Source organism: Magallana gigas, chromosome 7 (genome assembly GCF_963853765.1).
Source record: "Magallana gigas chromosome 7, xbMagGiga1.1, whole genome shotgun sequence".
Classification (NCBI taxonomy): domain Eukaryota; kingdom Metazoa; phylum Mollusca; class Bivalvia; order Ostreida; family Ostreidae; genus Magallana; species Magallana gigas.
Genome location: NC_088859.1, coordinates 26,891,889 through 26,915,750, shown reverse-complemented (window position 1 = coordinate 26,915,750; position 23,862 = coordinate 26,891,889). Strand labels below are relative to the sequence as shown.

The window sequence follows — 23,862 nt, the reverse complement described above, 5'->3', positions numbered from 1 at the left end:
CAAAGTTTACTCATGGGTTTTATATTTGCAATGCAATCAATCTCAAAAAGAGAAACCATTCAAGTTTCTACTTCACTTCATTTCAGTGGTCTTTGATGATGAACATTTTTGCCATAATAATGTGTATCCTGTTTTTAAACCAAACGCTGCAGAAGTTGTGGTCTTTGAACTAACTTTACCTTCAAGTGGTATAAACTTGGTCCCTTCTTTGTTGGTGAATGGTCCATATTATTCAATGCCTCAAGCCAAATCCTATTGTTTCACAAGGTTAAAAACAAATATCAGAAGTGTTCTAGCTAGGTGACAGATTGAAATTAAAATGTCAATCTGGCTTCCATATCTTTTACCATGGGAAAAATAAGTGGTGTATTGGTGCAAAAAGAAATTCGTTGAACATCCCAGATTGATGGTCATGCATCTTATGAATGGTCAAAATTGAAAAATGCAGGGAAAATAGGAGGAGGGGTGATGTTGTAATAAACACTATGTGGGGGGTAACTTTGAAGAGCAGAGAAACCTTCAAATGATAAGTGCAACTTCTTTTGCATGAAAAAGAGGTATTTATTGTTTTGGCAGTTAGTTGACAGTGCAATGAGGTAATTGCATTCTTATGTTCTTAAACATTGTGTTTATTTTGGAATTGTTGAAAAAGACAGCCCTCCCTTACAGATGGCTGGAAGTTTCCTCGGCTCGGGTTCATGGGCTGGCTTGTGGTCTACATCAGGGGGCCTGCACTCTGTCTCTTCAAATCGCTTCAAACATGCAAGTTGCATTTAAGCGCTTCAGATCCCAATCATAAATGACAGCTTTGATTAAAACTTATGTCCCCAAGGAAGCTCGGAAAACCTACGAAAAATCAGTGGGGAGGGGTGATATCAGTTCATCTCCACTTGTATGATATTGTTTACCAAAATAGCTGCAATGTTTCTGTTAATTTGTTTAATCTTAACATTTTTTCAGTAATTTTTGCCCCACACTTGCTTATGCTCCTGCCTGGTGCAAATTTTTTTTTCAACAAAGAAATGCTGCAGAGGTTTATGAGCAATAAAGTTATTGAGAAATGCAGTATATGCAATCCATGGCCAGCTAAAAGCTATGTAGCTGCTGTTTGTCTTTTAATCCAATAGCATGTGTTTATATGCATCATTAGACCACCTTAAAATTGATCCACACTGAACTGATGGTATATGTAGAAAGAAGAGAGACACAGGGGATAAGGTGCAGTATCGTCTAATTCAGAAATTTAATTTAAATTACATTCCTTATTTTTAAGAAATTTTTCAGCATTTTTGTACTTGTAACAAAGTGTCATAAGACTTTACTGCCCTTAATGTTTATAAAACAAACAAACCAAGGTAAACATGTTTGAGTCCATTGGTTTCTACTTTAAGCTTTGTATTGTTTGTCATATAACTTTTTGAACAATACCAGATGGAAACACCGGTCAATAAAAGTTCAAGGTCAGAGTTATTGAAGGCTGAAGTCATATATCAAAATCTTTTATAATTGGCCTAGACACCATTTTCAATGCTTAAAAATTTTCATTCTAAAGATAAATTACAGATATTTTAATTTATATATTAAACCAGTATTAAGTATCTATGTTGTTAATTCATTGTGAAAAAACTGAAATTGAAATTAAGGGGCACCAACAATTAACAGTGACTAAGACCACCTAATGAAGGTGTTTTCAGACAACCCCAGAAACCCATCAAACGATGAGCCATCCAAATCTGCATCTTGTGAATTCAAAAATACATTTAAAAAATCCTTTGAGTTTCAGAATCTAGAAATCATAATTGCAAATGGCTAGACACATTGAGTATTGTGAAATATTTAGAATAGATTCTATGATCCCATGATTTTTGAACACATGCAAGGTTGTAATTCCAAAGTCTCTAGGGAAAAATCTGGCCCAGAGACTTTTAGACTTCTGCTTTGCATGACCATGCACTGTTTTTATTTTGCTGTCTGGAGAGTAGCAAATCATAATACCGGCATATATCAGACCATTAGCTAACTAGGCTAAGACTGTATGAACACTGGGGATACTTTTTCAATCCCTCTTCATTGTCTGCAATGAGTTCCTGGTATGTTTAATTAAATTGACCTGTTTTATACCATGCTATGATTAAGTTTGTAAAATATATTACAATGGTTAATTCGTAATGGTGTATTAAGCAGTACTTGGAGACTTATGAAAAAAAAATGTTTACTTCTCTAACGGCTCAAAGTGCAAATGCCATCAATTTAATGATTTATTTAGTATGCATTATAATGCCTTTGCAAAGCAAACATTTTTGTGAACTCTAGTAAAGTTGTTGCACGCAGACTTGCAAATTTGGCACCGATGTTTGGCTGAATCATGTAATGACTTTGTAATTCAATAATGGTTGTGGTCACCAAGCAGTGTCACTGTATCAAATGACACCTCCAGATGAAGATCCATACAACCAAGCCTCATCTGGTTGAAACCTTCCGGCTGATGAAGGTAACATGAGACAGTAGCGCCCACATGGATATTGGGTCTGGATGGTCATTGGTCGGATCTCAGGGCCACATCTTACTGTAGATCTTCCTTTGGGTTTTCTTTTTTTGGGTGACATCATTGTTTGAAATGTTTTCAAGAAGACTGTCACTATGGCAAAAGGAACGTTAGAAGAAAAACCCAATGGAAATTCTCGATCATTAGAATATTTTTTTCTTCTTTGATGTTAATCTTATTAATGACCTAGGATGGTAGACTGTTCAGTAATGTCACCTGCCTTTGAATAATTCAAATGTCTTCACAGTTCTTGTTTCTGTTCCATTTAGTCTTAACTACTCATCGTTAAAGAACATCTGCTAAAAGTACAACACCATTTTTAGCTTACTTCAATGCTGCTTTGAATGTATCCTTGCATTGGCATTTAGGTCACCTTCCAGTTTACTTTAAGGTACTCTGTGATATCATATTTGAATGGATTTACTTGCATTTATATATCAAAGCAGCTAATGAATGCCTTTATAATGCAAAGTGTGGTTGCATATCATCAGGTCTGTGTGCTGCATTCAAATGTATGGGTATTACATCCATCCAGAATCCTTAATACCATTTTTCATTCGATTAGTACATTTGCACTTTAGTGTTCACTAAAGTCTTTCTCCTTTTTTTTTTTAAGAAATGCAACATCTAAAGGTAGTCATATGTCTGTGGTTTTCTATTCTAAGTACAGTAAAAGAAGCTTATATTTAAGCTTATTTCTATGAACTTATTGAATTCACTGATAAATTTAGACAGGATTTAGTTAATGTGTTGAACTAGTATGATTTTTTTTTTCGGTTTTATTTTGTTCAATGAGCATCCATGCTTAGGGTATTAATCTGTGATCACAGTGTCAAACTTCTTATTTATATTGAAAAGATACAAAGGAATTAAATAAAGCTTAATAAAACAGACACCAATGGTGACATATAAATGATGCTTTTTTTTAAGCATTAGTAATGATGCTTTTTTTTTTAAGCATTAGTATTATCAGAAAACAAATTATTGACTTTGAGCTAGACAGCATAATTTGTCAAGATTTTGTCTCATAACTTCATTAGAGACCCTGTTCAGATTGCAAACTTTCAAATTGCATAATAGTATTGATGGAGTAAAGTGCAATGCTGCTTTGTTTGAAAACTACTCTGATCATATTTTGAAGAGATGAGTAATGTTGGCCTGGAGTCACTATACGGGCTCTAACAAAGTTGCCAAACTTATTACTGGGCGATTGATTATGAAAATTAAGTACAAAGTTGATGAAACAATGCTTAGTGAGAAGAGATATATGATGAAGTGTTTTGCATTGATCCCAAAATAAGTTTAATCAGTTCATATTAAACATATTAAGCTTGGCTGGGATATCTTAATGTGTCCCACAATAGCACAAAGAAGCCATGCCGTATCAGTTTTGATTCGTTCCATATATAGCCCACAATTCCTACTTGTTATGTAAGTATAAATCATCCCAGAGAAAGCTCATATTTGCATGGTATAAGTTGCAATTTGGCCAAAAATCTTAAATGGAGTTCCTTAATAAGAAGTTGATTTACGACTGGAAATGCGTAATCTTGGTCATGTGGTAACTGTCATATTACCATTGTATGTATTTCTTTGGGAGTAGCATGCTGTGTCTATAGATACAGAGGGTGTCCGCCAAAGTGGCGAAGCTCATCAATAGCTCAAGCACCACTCTGACGGATTCATTGAAGCCGATCAAAAGCCCAGATCAGATCGTAGCAGAGTTATTGGATATTGCAGCTTGAAGGAGACAAATGCTAGAGTTTAGCTCTGAACAGTCAGTTTCTGATTTGTCAGTGGAGGTGTGCGTAATTGTATAATTACACGACTGGCTTAAAGTTTGTCTATACTCGCCGATGATCTGTTCGTAATATTGTATCATGACTATGGCATCAACCCATTCTTAAGAAACAGGAGTGAAACACCGGACTTTATTTAAGGATATCAACCTGACTTTTTAACTTCATTTATCAAACTATTTCTTGAATTTTGATCATAACAAATTGAAAAAGCTGGCTGACTTGAAAGGTTTCAACATGAGTTTGCTGTGGCAAAAGTTGTACAAAAAGTGGAAAGCATGGAAAAGGGCCGAGTTGGCAGTGACCACAATGTTAATGAACATTCAAAATAAGAAGCAGAATTGTATTCAACAGCCTCAAAAGTCGTGAGTATTTTACAGTTTCAAGGTGTGTTTTTTTTCTTGTTTATTTAATGAATCAAACAGTGAAAGTTCTTAAGGCAGTTTGATCTCGATGCTCAACAAATTGACCATCAAATCTACGTTCAAATTTAAGTAAAATTCAAAATATTTTCAGTTTAAAATTTGAGAATTTGAAGATTTTTTAAATTAAATACACAGAGCTCAAAGTGATAAATACAGCCTACAAATGGCCATGACCATCAAGCCGTCTTTTAAGAATTTTTTTTTTTCAATTTTATTTGAAAGAAAGTAATTTGATTAGGGGAAAGAGGGAATTGAAAAATTGCATTGAAATGAAAACCACAAAATAGCTAAAAATATTTATTGTGAAACGCGTGTCCAAGCTGCTTAAATTATCAGACAATTTACAACTTCTGTAGTGTTCTTTGATCATGACCATAAAAGAAAGTAGTATTCACAATAAAGTGTCCAATTATGGCTACATTATTGCTGCCATCTCATTGTTCTGTTATTGCCTACACTGATGGCTATGCATTGTGTCTGCAGTCTGTAATTGAAAAGGCGTGACTGTGCTGGGAAACTGGGAATTCACATCAAAATATTTGCCGAGATTGAGTTGATGACACCCCCCAAAAAAAAGTTTTATATTATGAAAAAAGTAGACTGTATTATCTTCGCATGGAGACTTATTTATGGTTGATGACACCAAAAAAGAATAGCTTGATACTCTGAAAAAAAGATGGAGACAGTATCTTCACCAAGATTAATTTACATTCCATTTCTAAATCTGATTGCTGGATGCGCAATATCCCCTGCTATAATGATATATTAAATTAGAGATATCCTCTCCTCTTCCATACTTTAATTGTATCTCTGGACTTCATTTCTGCTCTCAGCTCAAAAGCTAAAAGACTAGAATTAGTTTTGTGTTGAAGTGGAACAGTGGGATTTCATTTTATCATCATTAGTATAAAACCAGTGGCGGGAGGGGCATGTTTAAAATGAAGTACTGGTGGCTAATTGGCATGCAACCATTTCTAGAAATGTTGCTGTGTTAAGAGTTTTGAGTAAAAGGTAAAAGAAATGTAATAAAGATGTACGATTTTAAAAAATTTATTCTCTCAAGAGGACATCTTTGCCTGTAACATTAGTACTGAGACATAGTTTACTGTGAACGCAGCAGTCATTTACTGTGAGTGCAGTAACAAACGTAAATCTGGATGACTTGTTTACAGAGATGTTGACATCAGCTGAGGCATGTCACCGAGTCCTAATAACATTATCTCGGGGATGGATATCCATATAAGGCCAGTGACGTCAGTTTTACGATCCAACTCTAACTTCATGACAATGATCATGAAATGTATGTATGCATGTGATAAATAAATAACGTTTCATAGAAACTTTGGGCATTGCACATGCATTTTGGTTTTTGATTTATAGTTTTTTTATAGGAGGCATGACAAATGTTGATTAATGCTGTTTGATATCTGCAGCTGCAAATCTGAGGGTACAGGATTATTGACGTCATTTGGGTTACTCTGGTATAGAAATCGGCAAGATTACAAATGGACGATAGCACTGTGACGTAGTGATTGTATTTAGAAAAACAGAATGTTACATTGTTACACTATGTTGTTACAATAACATCACACCCTTATAAAAAATATAGGAATCTGGTATGAATAGATTGTATTACTTTGGGCCACACCAATATAATTTGTTGTTTGCCAGACCCTGCACACTTTTATTTAAATAAAACTTTACAAGTAATATTATTATTAATTTCCTGCATCCAGGAAATTCTGTGATGTTTTGTGTTCTATTTCCGCTCTATTTTTCATATTTTAAATAGTTTTAATTTTATAAATCAGACACAAGTAGAAGAAATATAACTGTCAGCTAAAATTTATTTATGCACCCCCTAAAAATTTTGGCTACAAAAAATAACTTTATTTTTTAATCGCTTGCCCGCTCGTACCCTTTTTTACTGAATGTCCGATGAACAAGAAATTATATTGTTGTGGCCTTTGGCAGAAAATCTGTTGATTCACAGAATTCTTAGAATCAGAAAATTGGGATGATCAGGGGTGGTTTTTTTTTCAGATTTAAAGTTCAATGATAAAAGTTCACCAAAAATCATGTTGTTTATTTTAAACAAACACAATTAATAATCTTTAGGTCGCGCAGTTGATTTTTTCAAACATTTTAGCTATTTTGTGTAATGGGCAAAAAACTTGAAGTACTTGGAGGAGATGGAAATACCAGACAAAAAGGCTATGTGTGTGTGTTAATTGTCAAAAAGTTGTTAGTTTAAAAATGAAAAATATTTTGTATGCAGTATAAGTGTGAAATTTGAGTTATGCTAAAGAAGAAAAAACATACATGTAGCCCATATTTATTATGTTAAAAAATTAACGAGATTGTGATTGTAGTTTAAAGCAATATGAGCTGTGATTGTCATGTCTTAAATTTTAGATATAAAATTGCAATTTACTACTTAAATGCCCTAAAGTTGTTGTTCATAAATTTCTATTTATCTTCTTTTTTTGTGGGAAAAGCTATTAAGCAACTAATTGAAGCATACCTACATTATTGTCATCCTGTACCTGTACAAAAATTGGTGTTATATTTTCCATTATACGAAAGAAATCTTGTAATAAAGTTTAGGCTTTGTTTGAGTTTAATTTGTCATAAATGTTGAGCTACATGCATAATAGCATGCTTTTTGAGCAAAATAAATTTCTGGGAAAAAATACAGTTCTAACTGCTTTAAAGGATTTCAGAGTACAAATCAGCAGAAAATAAGTTGATTATGAAAGATAGCATGACGTATAAAAAGTATATACTTGGTAATTCAGTAAATTTGGACAAAAGGTCCAGGCAGATTCGAACTTGTGATCTGCGGTTCACAAGTATAGTACTTTATCCACTGAGCACTGATGAAATACACCAAAATCAATTGATATACAAACAGTTCACCAAAACATTTAAATCACCATCTCGTAATGTAGGTTCTAAATACTGTGGTTTCATCAATATTCGTTGAATACCAATTTTCGTGGATTTCGTTGTTTAGTTGATCCACGAAATTAAATGTTCATTGAAGTGCAATTTTTATTAACATTTTGTATTGATAGAGTCATTGGCCACGAATATACGTATCCTTGAAACTGTGATTTTCACTTTATCCACGAAAATTGATGCCCTTGAAAATTAATGAAACCACAGTAAGTAAAAGTCTTGCTGTAGTGAGGTTCCTAAATACAAATTCTGTTTGGATTGTTAGCACTTTCAATGTCCTAGTGAGATTCAAAATTCATTTAATTTATGATTACAATTAGTTATTCTCTTCTTCTTTTTTTAAACGAGAGAGTTTTTTGAATGATAGTGCAATTATTGACTGTTTATTTAATTATTTTTCATCATTAATTTTAATGTACAGTCTAGAGAAAAGGGTCAGTGGTGAAAACAAAAATGGAACTTGATCCAAGTCTATTTTTTAACCATTTGTATAGAATGTTTATAGATATTAAAAGGGTAGGATTCAGAAAATTATCATGTGTTAATGAATAATTTAAAAATACACTTAAATAATCAATATACTCGTATATTTTTTTAATATAAAAAGAAAAAGACCACACCCTGAAGAAAATTTTCATATTCGGAATGTTATAAAAGTTTTCCAGTAATATGAATGTAAAAATATGGTATATGATATGGATATCCTGTCTTTCCTTCCAGCAAAATTTTCTCCAAGTTTTGGAACAAGGAATTAGAGACGGCAGTTCCAAAATAACTCAATAATAACTGTTATTTCGAAAATTTATTGTTACAGAATAGTTAAATGACACTCTGGCTACATACATGGTCAATTAAAATGGTTGCTGATATGAATTTTGTGCATTTATTCTTTATTTGCTGATCAGATTTCTTCAGTTCATTAGCCATCAAGAATCAAATTTCTCTTGGGGGGTGTCAACGGCAATTAGGTGATTCGCTTATGAAAAAAAATTATTGGAGGGATATTTCACCAACATTATTAGATGAAATAATATATGTTTTGGACTTACTCTGGTCTGTATGATGTGAATGCCCTAGGATTTATTTTTATAGGCATGAATTTTATGATTTACGGCAGCTGAGTCGCAGGGTCAATGTAGGGATTGGACCAAGGAATGGATACGAGTAGTTCGCAGTCAGATAAGGATAAAATTAATAAAGCAGCTGATCATATGATCAATGACCTTGGGAGCTAATGCCCCCCCCCCCCCTCCCCCAAATGATAAGTTTTTCAAAATAGGTGAGGACAAAATTGTCAAAAATATACGTGTACTTACCGGTATATATTTTAGAAAGGGAGATGTAATGATTAAAGGTTATGTATAATTATGCTTTTTTAATGAATTTTATCGGCAAAAGAATTTAGGAAAGCAACATGATGATTTTCTTGACTTTAAGCTCCTTAAATATTCTCAGCTTCTTGTCAAGCAACTCATTTTAGAAAATCATCTGCACAATAAATAATGAATATGGTCCTTCATTTTAAGCTTGATCCCTCAAATGAAATGAATTCTGAAAACGCTCTCTTTTTTTCATTGGTATGATATAACAGTTACAATTTTTTTTTGCAAATGAGAGCGACTGACTGATTGCACACAGAGATTAAAAGGATGTCTGAGGTTGAGAATGCATTAGGGGATTTAATGTGCTATCCGAGTCTGTAAAGTCTTTTGTTGATGGACTTAACATTACTCGGTCCGCAAGCTTCAGACTGAAGCAGTAACAGGTACTTGGCTACCTTTTTGAGGAATCAATGAACTCCTGATGAGTGTCATTTTCTCCTAGGGTTTGCTTTAAACGACTGTCTAAGCCATTAGAGACATTAATTCATCAGTAATTTAGGTTTGCAGCAAATGTACTAATTGTTTCAGTTCATAGAATTTAATTTCCTCTTTCCAGTAGGATGATCATGGTATATAAGCATATTATATTGCATTTGTTTTAGGGGTAGAATTTTTAATCAGTATTTTCTGCCATTTTTGAAAAAAAATGTTGGTTTACAGAATTTCATAGGCAAAAACGTGTCTGCCTTTTTTTTTAATTATGAACTTCAGAAATAGAACTTTAAAAGAAAAATTGTACAAAAAAAACATTGTGAACCTTATTATGCACTGGTTTTGTAAAAAAGTTTCTGTCCTTTAATGGATTTAGCGTTTATGCGATTTATTTTTTATCCTTTGAAATGTATGTTTATATTTTGTTCATTATACATAAATAAATAGGTGGACAAAAATTATAGATTAGACATTTCCAATGTGAAATTTCATCTATGGACTTTATTTTTAGGGTTATAGTTGAAAACATAAGGCACCATCTAATTAGTACATATTTTCAAAACATATTTCTGCCATTTATCTAGCTGCAGCTTTCAAGAGCATCTAAAAGTATATCTTAAAACTATCGATACAAAAATTTCTAACATATATAGTAGCTGGCAAGTTTTTCAGTTGCACCACTTTATAGAAGCATTGTAATTACTTTTAGCCTGAAATAAACCCCCAACAGTAACCCAAACCCACCCACACACCCCCCCCCCTTCCCCCATTCCCGACATTTCCATTTAATTTTTGATGTGAGAATTTAAAGTGATGTAAAAATGGTTTTTTTACATTATGTTTTATGTTAATTAAAACATAATGGACTGGTGGACTGCATTGAAAAAAATTAAATTCAACCACAAAGGAGAGTAGACAAATGTTACTTTACATAGTTTTTAACAAAATTATGACAAGATCAGTTTCGCACCATTACTGGAGATCAAATTAAAAAAAATACAACTTACTTATTTCTTTGAGTTCTTGCTCTTTGATAATCACTACCAGTAACAGGAGGGAAACTCAACAAGGCAGAGCATGAGAGATAACTCTTATTGAAATATGTAGAGAAAGGCAAATGTTAAATATAAAAAAAAAAATCAATGATTTTGAAGTTAAATTTTCAGTTTTATAAGGTGTCTAAATCAATTTAAACATTATTGCCTACAGAATTTAATACTCAAACACATGGAGTTAATTTCAGTGAAGGTGCAAATCTAAAAATATGAATTACTGGCAATTAATGCAAGAGCTCTTTCATTTTGTCCATGACCCAGTGTCATTGTATCATCATCAGTAGATCATATACTTCAGTAGAAATGTTCTACCATTTACAGACACTTCCTTAATTTTTTTTTTGGGGGGGGGGGGTATTCTTATGTGACAGTTACCAGTATACAGCTATGCTAAAATATTGTAACATAATGCATAATGGCAGTCTATGTTACATTGGGCTGTATATCTGGTGAATGAATTGGACATGTGCGTAACTGTGAATATAATTGACACTGGTCATTGAAATGACACAATTAACAAGTGAGTATGAGTGTAAGTGTAATTTACATGTAGATGAAATAAGAAAAATTATACAGATGACTGTGATGTAAGTGTGACTGTGCCATGAATCTGCAGGTTGAGTGCAAGTACACCCAACTGATATTCACCTTGATATAACATAATTTAATATGTACCATAACCCAATATAATATTATTTAACAATTATACACATGTTTAACTCGTGATGAACTATAATTATTGATAAAACTTACTTACTGACTGACTGACTGACACACACTGAACCCACACCTGAATCTACAGGCGAGAATGACATGGCGACATTGTCACAGGTGAGAGTGAATAGACAGAAAATGAATAACTGGGTATGGCTTAATGGTATTAAATAAAAAAGTAAGTACAAGAAGACAATATATATTCAGGTTTGTATGATGTGACAATGAATCTAAGGATGTTAATGAATCTACAGGAGAATGTGACAAAGAGAGTAAGACACTAGATCTACAGGTTAGTGTGAGTAGACAGTTCTTTAGGTAGATGTAACTGGACAATGAATCCACTGTAAATTCCTTATTGAATGCAAGGAATTGATATCTGCGAAAAATCGCAAGAAGCACATCGCGGGGATTTTAAAATCTTGCCTTAATTTTTTTGACAGATGTAGACTGTTAGAAAACATGATGAAATATCAGTGACTGCGATTTTATATTCTTGCAATTTGATGCAAAATGATTGAATCGTAGAATTAAGTACTCGCATAAAATACAGTCAAACTTTGTTATCTTGAACTAGATGGGACTGTTTAAAAACTTCGAGATATCCAAGTTTTCAAGATATCGAGGGTAAAATACTTTAAAAATGAGTGGTTGGGATTTACAAATCACTTCGACATATCCATTGTATTCGAGATATCAGTGTTTAAAATATCAAAGTTCATCTGTATTTAAGGAATCTACAATACTCAATAGATGTACATGAGAGTTTCATCAATAAATCTACATGTGAATGCTAATTGTCCATAGATTGACACATGAGTTGTCACTAGTCAGTATATCTACATGTGATGGATACAAGCCAATGGAGCAATTAACTGGTAAGTGATACTTAGTTTATCAGCCTACAGGTAAGTGAGACTATAGACAATGAATCTATTGGTGGATGTGACAGAATAGATTTGACAGTTGTTGTGACTTCAGACTAAAATCATGTGATGATGAAACATCAGGCAGCCCTTTAGTTGAAGGTCTCTCAGATTTATTTTTAGAAGTCTTTGAAAAATTATCCTGATTTATGTTGATATTGAAATTAGGAAGACATGCATATACTACAACATTTTGGGTCATCCTGGTGCTGTGTGGCAGAGTATAAATCCAAGTCCATGGAAAATTTGATTCCATGTGCTTTATATTTCATTAGATTCAGCGTCACTGGGATCTGCGATCAATTTTTATAGGTTTTGAGGGTGAAATTAGATTTGAAAGAAATGCATATTATGTTATAGGAAAGAGATAATGCTTGGGTAATTGTTGCAGTGCTGATAAGTGGATTTGGTTGCTATATTCAGTCTTATCTCAGAGATGCACTGGGTTATTCTTTGTTAATGTTGACATATATTCATGACTTTGATCAGGGTCATATAATACCAGTAAGTATTTTTTATGAAGGTTCTTGAAGTGCAGTCTCAACTCTCTGTATGAAGGAAACTTGCAATTTACATTTACTTTTATTAAAATGTCTTGTTAATTGAACCCGTTCCGTTGGGAGTTTCACAAATGTGATATTATCATTTGAAAATGTTGACATTTATGATTGCATTGGTGCAGATATTCCCCCTGAATAAGGGTTTGCATATAACAATGAACTCTTCAATACCTGTGCATGAACAGGAATGCTAATCTATAAGCATTTGTTTTAATTCAGCCAGTGTATCTCTAGCATGTCCATGGCATTAATTTATCTACTCGGGGTATTTCACATCTCTTTTACAACATTTTCCTCAAACTATAAATGGGAAATCAATGGAAACAGGAAAAGCTTCCAGGGACATGTAAATCTTAATTTGTGGCAAAAAATTAAAGGAAGATTTTTAGAAAGCTAGGTTACTGCTACAGTAGGGCGCATGCACATGTTTGTAAACTGAAATTCAAGAGAGAGAGAGAGAGAGGAGAGAGAGAGAGAGAGAGAGAGAGAGAGAGAGAGAGAGAGAGAGAGAGAGAGAGAGAGAGAGAGAGAGAGAGAGAGAGAGAGAGGGTCCAATGTATTCAGATTATAAGGTTAACAGGTTAACAGAGGGTTATTTGAAAAATTGAGGCTGAGAATTTCCACAAGGTATATTTGAAATTCCTTTAAAAAAGGGGGGGATAATAATTATTGATTGTACAGCATTGAAATATTAGCTAGATTTGTCAGATCATAGTTCAATATTGATGTCACTGTTTTTTCGTCAACAGGCCAAGGTGACATGAAATAAATGTAAAATTTTATAGTACTGGTATTTGTTGGAAAATTGATTTTCTTTGATGTGGTTATTTTTCTGTTTGTGTCATTTGGTGTTTCAAACTGGGTTTGTCTGTTTTAAGTTGACCTTATATTGTCTTTAGGTATAGAAGTAATGGTTAGATGGTGATGAAGTGCTAGTATTTCAGTATCGTCATATTTTTGGGGGAACTATCAATTTGCAAAGTGTCAAGATAGCAGGCTTGGTTCTGATAGAGTTAAAACCATTTTGACCGTAGAAAGTGAACTATCATTTCCCCTGTTAAACATTTTATGAAAAGTCACTTAGAACATTTTCTTTTAAATTAATGGAAATGCAAAGTTTTCTGCGGAATATAATTTTCATTAAATAAATGTATTTTTAGAGCAACAACTTTTAGAGCAATTAGTGGATGATTGAGATACATTATCTTTTATAGCCATTCAATAAAGTAATTCTGTTACTGAATTATCAGTCTAAATAAACCCTTTGCCATCAGCGTTTTTCTAGAGTAATCGGATTGATTTGCCGATTCTTTGATGATCTGCTGTTAGATGATGTAGGAGTTCACTGCCTCCTTGAGGTGCAGGGTATGCGAGTATAGTACATAAAATGATGTAGAGTCCCGTGTCGTCCTGATTTACGATCCTATACAGGCCACTGTTTAGTTCTGTCAATTCGGAATCAATACAAGCAACCAAAAAAATTATTTTTTTTCTTTGGGAAGCTGTAAATTCTTGTCCTATTTTTTTTTACAAGGAACTTGTTAACACTTGACATTTCGTGATTTGTGCTTTCTTCAAGTTTCTGAGGGAATTTTCTCGAGGACAGTCTGTGTTGAGCAGGCCTGCATTTTATCGGAGTAAGTTGTAGGTCTTTTTGGATTTAACAAAAAAACTTCCATAGCAAGAGAAATGACCACTCTGCTGAATATACCATTACTTAGTCGGATAAGAACGTCTTTCAAGAGGGCTGTGCGGTAAGTGCATATGAACATTGACTTTATTAAAGAAATGAGCTTTTTATTTATTGATACAAATATTTAATTTTTTGCTGATTTAGCAGATTATGTTTTAGATGATGGCATTAACCATTACCTTTTTTTTTTTATTAAATAATATATTTTAGTCCAATTCCTTTGGTTTTGTGTCACAAAGGATTTCTTTTCTCTGCAGTGCATAAATTTTTTTTTTAAATAGATTGATTTGTTTTGTATGCAAGTGATCTTTATAGCAAAGCACTGGGAACAATAAATGGTTTTTTAGTTTCATAGTGGGTTTCCTTTATTTTGATTACCATAGAGAATTAAATGATGCAAGGTAGTAATTTATTATTTCCTCTTTATATGCATTAAATTCGGCAAATGCTATTGTTGAATAACTATGAGTAAATGTCAAATGCAGTATGGAATGAAATAAAGTACGTTAAAATAACTTTTAAAGGAAGAAAGATTCACATTTTGATTGGACTATGGTTTCTTGAAATTCAAATGTCGGCTACAACTGAAATTTGTTGTCTAAGCACAATTTAAGAATTGTGATTTCGTATTAGCTAATGTGACTTAATGTGCAGACAAATACCTTTTAACTTAAGTAGTCCATCATTTTAAAACAGTTTGACAGTTTATTTCGTTGTCATTGTTTTAGGGTTTGCCAGTGGAGTTCACTTAGTGGGTTCATTCCACTATGGGTACCACTTGAATAATCAGACTGGGACCACATATTCCAAAGTTGTGTTCTATTTATGACTGGGTCTAATTTCCTTTGAGAATTTGGTTTTCACAGGCAATCAGTCTATAAAATATTTTGTTGCAATCCCTAGTCTAATTTCATGTTCTTGACACATTACGATATGGTTGATTTTTTTGATATTGATAATTAGACCGCTCCTCTCGTGGGAATAGACTTCACACCAATATGCACCTATCTGTGAAGTTATTGAATTTATTGATACCCTTTTTTCTCCTTCTTTCAACAAATTATGCCTTCCTCAAATGTTGGAAACTATTATTTACCAAATGGAAACAAATAAGAAGGCGATTGGTCATTTGTGGCCTACGTGCCGAATCTCACTTTGGTGTCTGCGTCAAGGAGAGGTCAGAATTAGAGCATTGCCAAATCTCAAGTTCATTTATAGATCATCCACGGTACCAGCTAAAAGACCATGGACCTGAGCTCAGTCTATATGAAGCTTAAGGAGATGGCCAAAGTTTGCCCTTGCTGGTTGTTTGTTTGTAGTTGTAATAAATACAATGATTAGAAAGTAATTAAAAAGAGGTTGATACATGTACTAAATTACCTGTGGTTACATCAGTATTGGTTGAATACTGATTTTTGTGGATTTCGCATTGTACAGTTGATCTATGAAATTAAATTTTATCAAAGTACAATATCTTATATCCTTATAAATGATAGGATCATTGGCCACAAATTTACATATCCTTGAAACTGATTTTCACTATGCCCACAAAAATTGATGAACCTGCTTGAATAGAAATAAAACCACAATAGGTATTGAAGAATTTTTCCCTACTGCCATTCTGATGGCAACTTTGGACTTGAGAGTATTATATTGCATGTGATAGTGAAAATTAATATATAAGAAGATTTGGTAATCTAGAGTGAATCCCAACCACCTCATGTCCTTAAATAACCCATTAGCATGGGGGTGTGTTGATACTTCAAAAACCATGCACTTTTGATACGGATGTTGCAAGTTTTATGGCTATTTGCAAAGGAACTGTGTAGGATTTTGGCTTTGCGTCTTAATGCACAATTCCTTCCTTTATAAATTTGTCTGTAATTGGAAGTAGTAGAACTGATGACATCACTTGAAGCCTGTCCAAACACGTGCCTGAAGATTGGTGTTAGTGATGCAGTGGCGCTAACTTCCAGTCTGCCATTTCCCATTATCTGCTGTTTTTCTTTTTCCATGTGGAAGAGTAATTTTTCATAGACAAGGAACCAATGAACAGATCAGGGAAATCTAATTGTGTGCGTTTCATGATTGGAACTGCTTATAAAAACAGGCCCTAAATTTAGCCAAATTTATCCTGCTCATCACTAAGACGTGTCCCTCGGTGGGCCAACCACCAGACAAAATGATAGAAAAAACTGCCTTGTAATTGGGCTCTCCAAAAACCAAGATAAATCCCTGGGGTCTGTTGTCATCATGGTTGCTGTAAAATGATTGTTGTCAGCCTGTAGATCATTTGCTTTTGGAGGGGCAGGGAGGAGGAAACTGAACAGCTAAGAGTAGTTTAATGATAGAACTTTATGCAGAAGTAGGTGATAGGCCATTGTTCCTTTAATCCAGTTGCTGGCATTTCCTCTATTACTGTATTCCCCAGTTCTTCATTGTTATGTAACATGATCAACTTCTATCAACTTGTACATCACACATCTCCTTGGGATTCTGAAACAGCTACTTAATTTTTGAAATGACCCAAAGGAATCGAGTTCAGGCATGGAATTTGGACATTAACCTTCAATGTAACATTTCCAATTTAAAGTTGGTTGTGCAAATCTGACTCTCTCTCTCTCTCTCTCTCTCTCTCTCTCTCTCTCTCTCTCCCTCTCTCTCTCTCTGTAATAGTCCTGATTCTTAATAATTACAGTGTATATCAAGGCAGCAACATATATTTATATGTTAAGAAATAACATCAGAGGGCTAAAAAGTCAAATGAAAAGACTGTAATGTTTTTTTTTTAATTTAAAGGCGGAGTAATCGGGAGCTTCAGCGTTCAAAGACCCTTCCAATAATCCGATTATCTAGCGACAACGGAGAGGATACTGTGCTTGATGCAGGGAGCAGGTGTAACGATGACATTAGATGGATGTCACAGAGTCCAGTCAGCTCAGGTAAAGATCAGTCATCAACCTCACAATTTGAGTAGTCAGTAGCCCTAGCAGTACTTAGCCCCATCCCCTTTTGTACTTGAAAAGAAATAATTTTGCTTGCCAATGTTATGTGCTCTATAGAGCAAATATGTATGAAGAATGATGTGCCAATTTTTATGTCTAACATGAAATATGTAAGAAAATTTATATAAAATGCAAGAATTGTGCATTGTAAATCACACAATAATTTATTTATTTATAGACATATGTTACTATTTTAAAATTGACTCTGAAATTGATGTTCAGATTGATTTAAAGAAGAAAAGCTGTGAACCAAAAGGAAATATATTTCAGTACAAATCGGTTACTGAGAAAATCATATGAAAAATGATACCGGAGTAAATATCAGTATGTACTACAGAACATTGTCACAAAACTTGCGGTTGCACCTTGACAATCCGATAGCCAAACGCTCTTGACATTCAGAGAAAAAAATTGCCTAAACTTTGTATGGAAGCTTTTTTCTCTGAGACATAACTGATTGGAGGTCGTGAAATAAAGGAGAGCTATCAAAATCCGACAGATTTAGTAACCCCGATGTACGTAGGATTTTTTTTAAAAGCAATTATTTTAGGGCATAGAAGACTTGCAGTGGGCAGAAGAATAATGACTCTCTCTGAAATGCACTATTACACAGTTCAGTAATGAGATGTGTTCCAGTGCTTTATGGTTTTTCTATTGCCGAATTTGGAAGAAATTTCACAAAGTTGGCATGCCCGATAATTTTTTTTTTTTTAAGAAATTCCATACATTGCAAATGGATGCTTCTTTTCTTTTATAGTTCAGACTCCCACACAAGCCCTTTTTTTATTTCATCTTTAGTAGGAGTCAATGAAAATTTGTAAGATTGTAGTGTTAAGAATACAAATATCTATTTGGAGCTTGTACATATAGGCTGATAGCATAATTTTAATTTGAAGTAAAGGTGAGAGGGGCTTTTTGGTTTTGATTCAAAATAAGTCTGAAAACTGTTATCTCTGTTTATGGCAGAATATTCAGGATCCTGTGGGAGTGAGGATGCTGGAAGCAGAAGAAGAAGGAGTCTGTCCAAACTCCAGAAGCAGGGAAGGGACAAGAGGAGAGAGGGCAACAACAAGGGGAACAACTCTAAGAGTATGTAGCATGATATCAATCTAAAATTGAGTTGTCTCCCTTTCTCTGTTCTCTTGGTATAGATGTTGTGGACAAGGCCATTGAACCGTGGTTTAGTACATATTGAACATCAAAATCAATAAAGCATAATTAAAGTAGTATTTCATTTGTTTCATGAAGATATTTTTTAAATTCGCCGCTCAGTAACAAGTTATTCTCTCGATGGTTAATTATTTAAATATTGTTTTATAATTTAAGTAGATCATTGCAAAATAGAAATTATTTATCCAGAAAGAAAAATAATGAAAGGCAAATTCTCATCAAACTTAACGTAGTATATTTTTGGTATTGAGTACTAGTAGGAGGGGGCTTAAGGTTTATAGTTTCAATTAACAGTGCTCTTGCAGTGAAGTAAACATCTCTTGATGACGTCTGGACATTGTTTTGGAAGGTAGGCTTGGAACCGAAATGGATTTATTAGCATTCACAGAAAGAGTGCATAATACACAGAGACAAAAACTACTACTACAACGTAATAACTAAAAATTGCCATCGGTGGCTTTAGTGGTTTCTACGGCTATAGATAGGCATGATGCGCTTAGAAAATCACCATTTAATGGCTTTTCTAGCAGAATAACTAGAGTTGATTAATTCCTCTTTCACTTGTTTTTATGGAAGTTAACATGCACATATACTACGATGTCATCTTAGTAATTCGGTTATTCAGAACGTGGTAAACACAAATAAAGTTTTATTTTGAGACAAAAGGTGTTGACATATGAGCGCAATAAGGGTTGAGGATTGCGATCTCAATATAACCGTTCCTTTGCGTTGTTTTTCCCCTTATCATTGGTAGAAGGTGTGTATTGTCAATTTATTATCATAGGTTTGAAAGGAACGACATAACCTTATAAAAGAGTGACATTCAAGTTATTTCCGTCAAATCAAAGCGGGTTCATGATGGTGATTATTTTCTTCCAATATGTACCCACACTATGTTTTGTTTAAAGAAAACTGTGCTATTTTTTTGTGTTCATTATTAAGGTCTTCCGTTTCCAACGGAAGACCTTCTTGTTATTCTTCGGTTTCTTTTTCCCTATTATTAAGGTCTTCCGTTTCCAACGGAAGACCTTATTGTTATTCTTCGGTTTCTTTTTCCCTATTATTTTTATTCTTTTTTTTTCTTCCCATTTTTGTGCACGCGATTTCTCAGAAACGGCTCAACCGATCTCCATCAAATTTTAAGATGTGATAGATAGTGGTCTGAACTTGATAGCAAATTTTCTGCATTGATGACGTCACATCCGTTTTGGAGATATTGAGATTTTTCTATTTTTTATATGGGTATTTTGTCTGCGGCTGTTCTCCTAAACTATAAGAGATTTTGAGCTCAAATTTCTACGGTTGGTAAAGGAAAGATTGAAGTTTTGCATGATTGTTGTTTTGTATGTTTAGCACTATTGGCGCCAAAGCTCGCTATGGCTCGAAAATTGACATTAAAAAAGCGTCGTTATTTTTTGTGCTTTTCTCTCTTTATCTCTTTTCTGGAAAATATTTTGTTGAAACATGTAATGTAAAAAAAGTTTATATTTACAAGATCTTTCGGCTGATATCAGGAAAAAGGGGCTGGCCCCTACAAAAAGGGACCTAGAGGGCTCTAAAGTCTTTTACCCGTAACTCTTTACCGAGGGATATTTTGTAATAGATTATAGAAGCAAATATGTTTATCTCAATGTTATGTAGTCAAGCAATGTAATGATTTTATTGTGTGTTACGTAATTAAGGGTTTTTAGGGGCCAAAAGTCCAAAATTTCGATCACCCATATATCACAAAGGAAAAATATTTTGTAATGCAGTATAAAAGAAAAGTTGTTCAAAATGATGTTCTCAACAAAATGCAACCGTCAAAATTTCGTTAAACGGCCCCTAAAAGGAGACAAGGGACCGGCCCCTAAAACCTTCTTTCTCATATATCTCCAAAACGGTAACGAAATTCTAAACACTTGTTGAACGAAATTTGTGTAGAATTAAATGACCTTTTATTTGATATCAAGAAAAAGGGGCTGGCCCCTCAAATTAGGGGACCAAAAGGTTCTAAAATATTTAATCTGTAGCCCTTTACTGAGAGATATTTTGTGAAATGTTATAGAAGCAAATGTGTTTATCTCAATGTTATGTATTCAAGCAATGTAATGATTTTATCATGTAATACGTAATTAAGGGTTTTTAGGGGCCAAAAATCCAAAATTTTGATCACCCATATCTCAGAAAGAAAAAAATATTTTGTAATGCAGTATAAAAGAAAAGTTGTTCAAAATGATGTTCTCAACAAATTACAACCGTCAAAATTTCGTTGAACGGCCCCTAAAAGAAGATATGGGATCGGCCCCTAAAACCTTTTTTATATATCTCCAGAACGGTAACGAATTTCTAAACACTTGTTGAACAAAATTTGTGTAGAATTAAATGACCTTTTATTTGAAATCAAGAAAAAGGGGCTGGCCCCTCAAATTAGGGGACCAAAGGGCTCTAAATTTTTTAATCTGTAGCCCTTTACTGAGAGATATTTTGTGAAATATTATAGAAGCAAATGTGTTTATCTTATAGTTCTGTATTCAAGCAATGTAATGATTTTATTATGTGTTACGTAATTAAGGGTTTTTAGGGGCCAAAAGTCCAAAATTTCGATCACCCATATATCACAAAGGAAAAATATTTTGTAATGCAGTATAAAAGAAAAGTTGTTCAAAATGATGTTCTCAACAAAATGCAACCGTCAAAATTTCGTTAAACGGCCCCTAAAAGGAGACAAGGGACCGGCCCCTAAAACCTTCTTTCTCATATATCTCCAAAACGGTAACGAAATTCTAAACACTTGTTGAACGAAATTTGTGTAGAATTAAATGACCTTTTATTTGATATCAAGAAAAAGGGGCTGGCCCCTCAAATTAGGGGACCAAAAGGTTCTAAAATATTTAATCTGTAGCCCTTTACTGAGAGATATTTTGTGAAATGTTATAGAAGCAAATGTGTTTATCTCAATGTTATGTATTCAAGCAATGTAATGATTTTATCATGTGTTACGTAATTAAGGGTTTTTAGGGGCCAAAAATCCAAAATTTTGATCACCCATATCTCAGAAAGAAAAAAATATTTTGTAATGCAGTATAAAAGAAAAGTTGTTCAAAATGATGTTCTCAACAAATTACAACCGTCAAAATTTCGTTGAACGGCCCCTAAAAGAAGATATGGGATCGGCCCCTAAAACCTTCTTTTTTATATATCTCCAGAACGGTAACGAATTTCTAAACACTTGTTGAACAAAATTTGTGTAGAATTAAATGACCTTTTATTTGAAATCAAGAAAAAGGGGCTGGCCCCTCAAATTAGGGGACCAAAGGGCTCTAAATTTTTTAATCTGTAGCCCTTTACTGAGAGATATTTTGTGAAATATTATAGAAGCAAATGTGTTTATCTTATAGTTCTGTATTCAAGCAATGTAATGATTTAATCATGTGTTACGTAATTAAGGGTTTTTAGGGGCCAAAAGTCAAAAAATTTGATCACCCTTATCTCAGAAAGGAAAAATATTTTGTAATGCAGTATAAAAGAAAAGTTGTTCAAAATGATGTTCTCAACAAATTACAACCGTCAAAATTTCGTTGAACGGCCCCTAAAAGGAGATAAGGGGCCGGCCCCTAAAACCTTCTTTCTCATCTATCTCCAAAACGGTAACGAATTACTAAACATGTGTTGAACAAAATTTGTTTAGAATTTAATGACCTTTCATTCCATATCAAGAAAAAGGGGCTGGCCCCTAATAAAAGGGGACCAAAGGGCTCTAAAGTCTTTAATCTGTAGCCCTTTACTGAGAAATATTTTGTGAAATGTTATAGAAGCAAATGTGTTTATCTTATAATTATATATTCAAGCAATGTAATGATTTTATCATGTGTTACGTAATTAAGGGTTTTTAGGGGCCAAAAATTTTCTAAACACTTGCTGACAAAATGTGTTCAGAATTAAATGTCCTTTCATTTGAATCCAAGAAAAAGGGACTTGCCCCTTATATAAGGGGATCAAAGTGCTCTAAAATCTTTTATCTATAGCCCTAAAATGAGAACCATTTTGTGAAAGGTTACTAAAGCTAGATTAGGTTAAAAAAGCAAGAGAACTTATACAAAAACAATACAATAAAGCATTAGTACTTCACTCCTTTTCCATAACATGTTTGCTGTCGAAAATCAAACTCGATGATGTCATATTTCATTCTAAAAATCGAACGGAAGACCTCCTCGTTGCTCGCAACGAGATCGTGTCTAGTTATTATTATTTTTTTTCTTCCTTTTTTTGTGCACGCGATTTCTCAGAAACGGCTCGGCCGATCTCAATCAAATTTTAGGATGTGATAGATAGTGGTCTGAACTTGATTGGAAATTTTTTGTATTGATGACGTCACATCCGTTTTCGAGATATTGAGATTTTTCTAATTTTTATATGGGTATTTTGTCTTCTGTTGTTCTCCTGAACTATAAGAGATATTAAGCTCAAATTTCTACGGTTGGTCAAGGAAAGATTGAAGTTTTGCATGATTGTTGTTTTGTATGTTTATCACTACTGGCGCCAAAGCTCGCTATGGCTCGAAAATTGACATTAAAAAAGCGTCGAGAATTTTTGTGCTTTTCTCTTCTTATCTCTTTTCTGGAAAATATTTTGTTATAACATGTAATGTAAAAAAAGTTTATATTTACAAGATCTTTCTGCTGATATCAAGAAAAAGGGGCTGGCCCCTCAAATAAGGTACCTAGAGGGATCTAAAGTCTTTTACCCATAACTCTTTACCGAGGAATATTTTATAATAAATTATAGAAGCAAATATGTTTATCTCACAGATATGAAGCCAAGCAGTATAACGATTTTCTCATATGTTACGTAATTAGGGATTTTTAGGGGTCAGAAGTCCAAAACTTTGACCACCTATATCTCAAAACGGAAAAATATTTTGAAATGCAGTATAAAAGAAAAGATGCTCAAAATGATGTACTTAACACCATGCAACCTAAAAAATTTGGTTCAGCGGCCCCAATAAGGAGATAAGGGACCGGCCCCTAAAACATTCTTTCTGAGATATCTCAAGAATGGTAACGAATTTCTGAACACTTGTTGAACAAACTGTCTTTATAATTAAATGACCTTTCATTTGATACCAAGAAAAAGGGGCTGGCCCCTCATATTAGGGACCTAGAGTGCTCTAAAGTCTTTTTACTATAGTTCTTTACTGAGGGATATTTTGTAAT

At 33.6% G+C, this 23,862-nt stretch overlaps 1 protein-coding gene across 8 annotated transcripts in view; it reads left to right on the top strand.

Annotated features, from left to right (window-relative positions):
* Positions 1 to 23,862, top strand: part of LOC105321020 (ankyrin repeat and fibronectin type-III domain-containing protein 1) — an 86,894-nt gene that overhangs the window by 31,518 nt on the left and 31,514 nt on the right. For 6 of the 8 annotated variants that reach the window (XM_034456380.2, XM_066067767.1, XM_034456377.2 and 3 more), the window contains 2 exons: positions 17,292 to 17,434; positions 18,464 to 18,586. In XM_034456380.2, the coding sequence (XP_034312271.2) occupies positions 17,292 to 17,434; positions 18,464 to 18,586 (266 nt within the window). Of the gene's footprint in view, positions 1 to 4,189; positions 4,710 to 14,457; positions 14,554 to 17,291; positions 17,435 to 18,463; positions 18,587 to 23,862 lie in introns of those variants that run through there. The other 2 variants (XM_034456381.2, XM_066067769.1) reach the window with 2 other exon arrangements.